Raw genomic sequence first — 7,475 nt, 5'->3', positions numbered from 1 at the left:
GCTGAACTTTTGTCCAGAAGTTAACTGGTTTCATGACTCTTAAGGCTGAAACAGCCTCTTGTTTTGAATGAGGTGAACTTAGGTATCATGAAAGGGACTTGGCAGGTAAGGAGAGGCAGCACTTGTCAGAGTTTCCTTTCTGAAACTAAGGTTCCCCACGCTAGTACAAATGTGCAGGAGACCCCGGTTTCTGCAGGTGAAGATGCTGCCAGTAATCATGGGGGTTCTCAGCTAAATACATGTAAATGTTGGTAACAGCAATAGGTTAATCATTTGCCAAAGATACTCACAAAAAAGATGAGGCTTCCTCAAAGTTTACAGCAGCCCTTTGTTAGGGTTTCCCTTGCAAGTGCACACACACACACACACACAGAAAGAGTCACTTCAGCGAGACGGACCCAGCTCGCCTCCGTACCGGTCAGTTCAGTACTGGTCCCTCCAACGCAGAAGCAAGAGGGCAAAGCTGAGCCTTAGGGACGTCGCCAAGCGAAGCGTCGTTCGCAGTGCTCTGCTGCGGCGTTGGTACCCGCAGCACAATGCTGTCAGCTGTGAGTTACTGTGTTCCTGCAGGGGGAAAAAACCTGAATAATTGACAAATAAGTGCCACTTCCACACGTGTGACATTGCTATAGCCCCATAAAGTCCTGCAGAAGCAGGACACTTGGTTAAGGTGCACCAAAGGACCTCGGGAACTCCAATTGCCTATTACACAGCGGTATATTATACAGTTATATTTGCCCAAGAGTAACCATTAAAAAGAATTTTCCTTGTGTATGTGGTCCTTAGCTGAAGCTAACCCTGGTGCAGCTTGCTTCTGTACGGTGCTGTGTCTGAAAAGCCTGACAGCTTACTGGCACGACCGGTACGAGTAGTGTTACAGATAAACTTGGAAGAACTGTATTTTTTTTTTGAAGACTAGGCAGCTTTATGAAAACGTAGTTTCCAATGAAATTGAAATACAGTCATCTCTTTACAAAAGTTGTTTGAGGCATCAGAGCACGCTACTGAAATAAAGTCTTACAAATATGCACAGAGAAGAGCATCTTCATGTTTTCTTCTTTCCTTCCAACGCTGTGGGAGGATTAAAGACTTCCTTTAAATTCATCCAGGCTCCTTTAGAATAAATGTTTTTGTAGGCAACTTGTCTGTCACGAGGCTGCAACGTTAGCTGGTGGGAACACCCGTATCTTCTGGATTTATACCACTCGTTGGCAGTCTGGTTGGTCAAGGCCAAATAGAGATTGAAAGAGCAGTATGCGCCCAGCACGAGCGTGAGAAGAATAACAAAGCCCAGCATGAAGACGATCCTAGGAAAAGTCAAGAAAAGGTGCTGCAAAGGAAGAAAAGAGTAACTTTTAGTTTAAAAATTGGGAGCATTAAGCCACACGCCCCCACACTCACGTAACTGTGTGGCCCCAGAACTGAGATCGCAGCCCTGTCCCCTGTCCAGCCCTGGGAGCGCACGTTCCTCATTGAATCTTCGAGGAGAGGCAGAAATGCATTTCCTCACAAGCCTCACTGACACAGGGCACCGTTTTCTACACTCTGACCATTCGTGTTTCGTATCGGAGATTTGCTTCTTCGCTTTTTGTTGTTGTTTTGTGGAATTTAAAAGATCATTAATGCAGCTCATCTGAAAACAAACCGCCAAATGAAGAGGCTACAATCTGGTACAACTTCAGGTTTTGCTGACATGATACAGATTAAGCAGCTCTTTTCTGAGTTAAATTCCGATCCTGCCGAGTGCTAATGGTGCTGCTCAAACAGGAGCAAAAACGTTCCCTGACCAAGATGCCAAGGCTGCAAGAGGTGAAGCATTTACTCCTTACCACCTCACTGCCAGAAGACAGAAAAGGATGAGGGGATTGAAATGCAAATGACACAAATGCTAAAGAAACTCCGAGTCACCCTTTGCTTGTATGTGGGAGAAAATATCCAAGTATCTGAATTCTGGTGTAGTAGGGTCCTGCTCTAACATCTCCATGAAAGTATCTCAAGAATTGACAACTGTTTCCTAAACGTTGCTACAGTAGATAGTCACCGGAATGTGAAGTCTTTCTTTATGAACCAGCTCTGCTGAGTGAAAGCAGCCTGGAGACAGAAATCCAGAAAAAAAGGAGAGCAGAACGAAGTACTGTGAGAAAAATCCCATATTTTTGAAGTATTCCGCAATGACAGTTGCCTACGCTTGATTAGCTGCATGAAGCTGGTAAAAAACCTGCAGTCTGTCCACACCCTGCCTGAGAGAACAGGTGGACTTACAAGATTCCTGAAAGCAAAGACTGAGATAAACCTCTTTATGAGCTAACAACCCAGACAGCATAAACATACCTGAATGAGGAAGAGAATCTCAACAGCACGCTCTTGTCCTTGGTCATCGATGTAACTCCCACGCATCATACCTGACAGCAGCACCACGCGGATGAGAAAGGCTGCGGTGATGACTGCGATGGTTGCAGCCATGGCAGTCAGGGTGAAGAGGTAAAGGAGGAAAAACTTGGCGTTGAAGGCCCCGACGCAGTTGTTGAGCCACACACAGTGGTGATCCGAACGATGTACGCACCCGCCGCAGAAACCTGACAAGCAGGGAGAGACAAGATTGTTCAGTTACTTGGTTTTTTTAAAAATTCCAATACTAAAAACAATTACTTGTATCTCATTTCCTCTTTTATTCACCAAGACTGCAGCTCAAAGACTTCAGTTTCTCCAACAGTACTGCCTAGCAAAGTGTGCGAAAGGCAGAGATTGTAGCTGCCACCTTTATTTGAGTTGATAACAGCAAATTCTGCAAGAGAAACACAAAATCCTGAACTCAGGTCGACAGGTGCTAATCTGTCATTTAACTTCATAGAATCACAGAACAGTTTGGGTTGGAAGGGACTTTGAAGCCCATTCCAAGCCCCTACCATGGGCAAGGACACCTCCCACCAGCCCAGGCTGCTCCAAGCCCCGTCCGACCTGGCCTCGGACACTTCTAGGGAGGAGCTGCCACAGCTTCTCTGGGCAATCTCTGCCAGCGCTTCACCACCCTCACAGTGAAGAATTTCCTCCTAATGTCTAATCTGCAAAGGGCAACTGTGACCTGGGACCCCAATAAAGCAAACACCACCCTGTGTGCATCAAGCTGGGCAACAGATGTAGTGTGAACTGCAGTTATCAATGGGGAATTAATTCAGAAAAGTATTACAAGGAAGTTAAAATTCTTACTGCAATGTTTCGATCTGGCTGGCTTCTCCATGTTGCATGTAGGGCACACGATGCCTTTCTGGAATAATACACCGTCATACGCATAAATCTTAACCAACAACGCGTGGTTTGATTTGGTTACTATACCTGTGAAAGGAAGGAGAAAAAAAGCAAAAGCCATGGTGTTTGTAACATTTTTTTAGTTCCTTTTTTTTCAAACAGCTACTGCCCAGAATCAGCACGGGCTTACCAGGATTGGCCCGGGAGCAGAGAAGGAAGCAGCCCGCGTTCCCGGCCAGCAGCAGGTAGGGCAGCAGCAGGAGCAGGAGGTGGAACTGCAGCTCCCAGCAGTAACCGAACACTTCCCACGTGTATTCCCCATACACTGCAGCTTGCAAGGCTACGTGCAGGACAACAAACAAACAGCTCCTGTAACAGAAAGGAGACAGTCTATTGAATACTCAGCATCCTGATTAACAGGTCAAGTACACTCGGAGGTGAGCAGCAAAGACTTTCCAAATGCATGGAGACACCTCTTTTAGGTTTTCAGGCCAGCAAGGATTGCTTATTAATAGTGTTGCTGTGTGCTGCTCTGGAAGCAAAGAAAACCCCAGTAAAAGGCAATCTTTCACGCAAAAAAACCTGTAACAATATAAGCAGCCATCACAGGAGGTTTGCCAGGGCAAACACTAGTTCTAACCCGTCAGCAGGTGACAGCTTCCGCGAGATGCGTTCCACAACCGTTCGCCACGCGGGTTGGTTGGGGAAGCAACAACTTCCAGTGCAAACTTCCAAGTGGCAAAGGGATGCTCAGATGAACCAGGCAGTAGGAAAGCAACACTCACTCCAGTTCTCTGCGTTATACATCAGTTTGCTGGACTTTTATGATGGTTTTAAATACCTAGAGATGGGTGTTTTACTGTAGCTGCAGACAAGCTCTTCCCTACCACTCTCCCCTACACCATTTCTGTGTGCAACCCAGCAGGAACCTGCAGAGTCTCCTCTCAGCCACAGGCCTACAAGGAGATGCCCTCAAGTGCTGCACCTCACTGGCTTTCTGCATGACCTGAAAAATCTCTTGCTGGAAGGAGGTGACGCAGCCGAAGGGCGAATGTGGAGGATCGAGGTGCCTCCAACGTGCAGCGTAATCCAGCAACGACAGCTACGCCAAGCTCCCCAGACAACTGCTCTGCTGCTCACTGCACATTTGACAATACAACCACTTTCTCCTGGGCTGTGTTAACAACAGAGAATCTACGCAGGAGGCAACAAAACATCGGCACCACACATTCAGCAGCTGTGGATGTTACGATCCTGAAGTGTCTGGTGTGTTGCAGTTGCTGCCCCCAGAAGAAATGTATTTAAATTGTTCCTGAAGCAGATCCTAAAGCATTGAACTTTACAGGACACTACAAAATTCACCTTAAAGCAGCAGGCTGCACGTTGGCAGCTGCACGGCTTCCCCTTGAGCCACCTGGACGTCCAAGCTGCTGGAGTAAGACTAATGGGATTTGAGGGAGAGGATGGGGATCACTCGCTCTGTCTAAACTCAATCTGCAGCTGCCGAAGAGCTGTTGTTGTAATTGTCGTGTGGGTGCAGTCTCCCACGAGTGTGACCAACATCTGCTACACTGGAAGCAACTGAGCCACATTATCTTTATTTGTCAGTATGTGCCAATTTTTCAGGGTAACAGCTTCCTAAGGATAAGCGAGGAACAGAAAGTGACAAACCTTAAAGCAATCTGTAACCCCAGACGAGCAGCCCTAACCAAGAGAGAATATCTAAGGATAGTACTGAAAGCTCTGATGGTGGCAGAGGGTCACCAGCAGTAACCAGAAATACTGCTAAAAATAATGTCAAAAGCATAAAAAAAAGGCAATACCTTGTGTGGAAGAGCCTGTGGAGCACTCTCTGTGAGACCCTCTGGAGCTGTGTGGGCATTACAAATGACAATACCTGAATCAAAGGAAAACACTCTGTTACCTGAACTGCACATTGCTGCTGCCTTGGGGAAAGTTCAAACAAAAATACAAGTCACCGAATCCTTCAGTTATAGATCTGTAGCTGTCTCACTGGGGAGGAAGCTCATTTCTGGGGACATCTGAGCTCCCAAGATTACAGGCAGGCACGTAGCTGGGGGGTTTCAAAACGGGAGTGAGGTTCCATATTCTTGGGAGCCCAACAGGCACAAACAAATGTATCTGGGTTAATGTGTGAAAGTTATAAGGAGCTTATATCGGGTTATAGACTGGGTAACTGGTTAAGCAGGGGATAGAACTGAGCAATTTCCGAAGCACAATATGCTTCCTCAGGACATCTGACAGATGCAAGCAGAGATAAGCAAAGGGATAAAGCTCTCCTCCAGAAAAAGGAAAAAAACCCAAACCTCCACAACCCAACCAGGACCAAACTAACCCCACCAAAACTAAAAATACCCTCAGTTTCTTCATAACTGCAGCTGTGATACAGCCTGATAACTCTATTTAATTGCTGTTTCAAAATCAGCGAGACACAACGAAAAAGAAAACTGCCTGTCTTCACTCAGTGAAATCCTCAGCAAGAGTCTGTGTCTGCGGAATTGCCTGACTCTGCTGTTCAGAGGAGGATGGATCTCTATAGCAACACGCCGCTCCACCGGTGGCAGAGGAATTAGAGCAGCTGAGCCTATTTCTAGCTGACATGGGGAGAAAATATGCAGCGAGAGCTTCTTGCCTCAGATGTGAAAGACCAGAAGGCAAAAAGCATATGTGGAGTTGAGAAGATGCTAAATATTTTTCTTTTAGCTGGTACGCCTCGTATCAGCAGTTCAAGTGACAAGTCTTTTTATAAAGAGGCTGGGTACTGCAATGGGAAGCACGCAACTGATGGAAAAGCAACCTTGCAACTCAAATTTAAATGAACCGTGTGCGTGGCAGCACAGTCTAACGCTACATTCGATATCTGTTATCCCCCCCGCACAGCACAGCAGCTCCGTGCTTCAGCCATCCCTTACGCCAAAGCAAAAGGCTCTGACAGATGCGATTTGTGCTTTCAGCGATGATGACAGGAGGGGAGAATGAGAAGACCTGTACCCTGAACACAGCCAGGCAAAACAGACCGGGGGGTGAAAGCTGGCTCGCCACAGAGCCAGAACAGCTGTGAGCTGTGCCACTTCGTTATTTCATACAGCTCACAGTGAACAGCTTTAAAGGACCTTTAAAGAACTCAACAAACTTCCAGCCTTACACGCTTTGTTCATTACAGCCAGTAATGAATTTAAAGTACAGTGTCCACGAAACTATTTAGGATTATCTATATTTATTTCACATGTGCAAGTATAAATTACATTTCTCCAGAGAGTGACTTTACAGAATAGCAGTATTTTAACTGCTGATTGTTACACATGTCTCGTAGAAGCAGCTGTTAAGAAGTGTGGGGAAATAATATATTTCTCCGCACAGTGATCTGCACACCCATAATGCAAAATAAAGTATAATACTAGTAATAAAAAGCAGTCTGTTTAGACTCATGTAATCAGCATTAAATATTACCTACAATTTAAATGATAATTCCCTTATTCTTTCCCTTCCAAGAGTGCTACACTTTTTTTTTCTCCTCCTCCATTCAGACACAGCCCAACAGACAGAAAAATAAGCTAGCACCTTTTCAATTAATTCCCTGTTTTTACAATAAAATGCTCTTTTAAAGCTCTTCATTCCTCCCTCTTTCTTAGGAAACAACAGCCTCCAGCATTATTACAGACTCATACTAAAGAGCTTCCCCTAAAATGTGTGCTACTAGCTATAATTCTCAAACCTCCCTCCACCTCTTCACGTGAGCAGCAAATACCATACAAGTGCAAATACTTGGGGCCTCATTATTATTTTATTTCTCAAAGCTGACGTGTTCTGGCATCACTGAATAATGCACTTTCAGCATCACAAGAAGTTCCACCCTTACTACCGCCCTGCGGTGAGCGCGGCCAGCTGGCACACGCAGGACCAGGAGCTGCAGGACACAAATGGTTCTTTTACTACCTGCTCAGGCAGGATTTTATCAGTCGAAAGGAAGAGTATTTCTATTTCCGATCCCAGTGAGCACTTACTGGAGAGCAGCTGTCAAAACAGGGTGAAATATGAACTATGCCATCAGTTTTTACGGAGAAATACAGCAGTTGTGCTGATTTTATCGCAACGAACTGGCACAGAGCACAAGACCGGGCGCTGATCCCGCTCTGGAAGCTCAGTTCTTTACCTGGGCCGCACCACGGACGCTTCTCCCGAGGAAACTCTCCCTCCTGCCCGAGCAG

The 7,475-nt window shown here is 46.0% G+C and overlaps 1 protein-coding gene across 1 annotated transcript; it reads right to left on the bottom strand.

Moving 5' to 3' along the window:
• Positions 1 to 1,045: 1,045 nt before the first annotated feature.
• ZDHHC4 (zinc finger, DHHC-type containing 4) lies at positions 1,046 to 7,471 on the bottom strand (the record flags this gene model as incomplete). The annotated part of the gene is made up of 6 exons (XM_009873302.1): positions 1,046 to 1,330; positions 2,332 to 2,576; positions 3,208 to 3,333; positions 3,437 to 3,615; positions 5,070 to 5,143; positions 7,421 to 7,471. Coding segments are annotated over 6 exons (960 nt in total), but the record flags the coding sequence as incomplete, so codon positions are not given.
• Between the last annotated feature and the right edge of the window lie 4 nt (positions 7,472 to 7,475).

The sequence above is a fragment of the Apaloderma vittatum genome, unplaced genomic scaffold (assembly GCF_000703405.1).
Source record: "Apaloderma vittatum isolate BGI_N311 unplaced genomic scaffold, ASM70340v1 scaffold4567, whole genome shotgun sequence".
Lineage (NCBI taxonomy): Eukaryota > Metazoa > Chordata > Aves > Trogoniformes > Trogonidae > Apaloderma > Apaloderma vittatum.
This window is presented reverse-complemented; position numbering and strand designations above follow the sequence as displayed.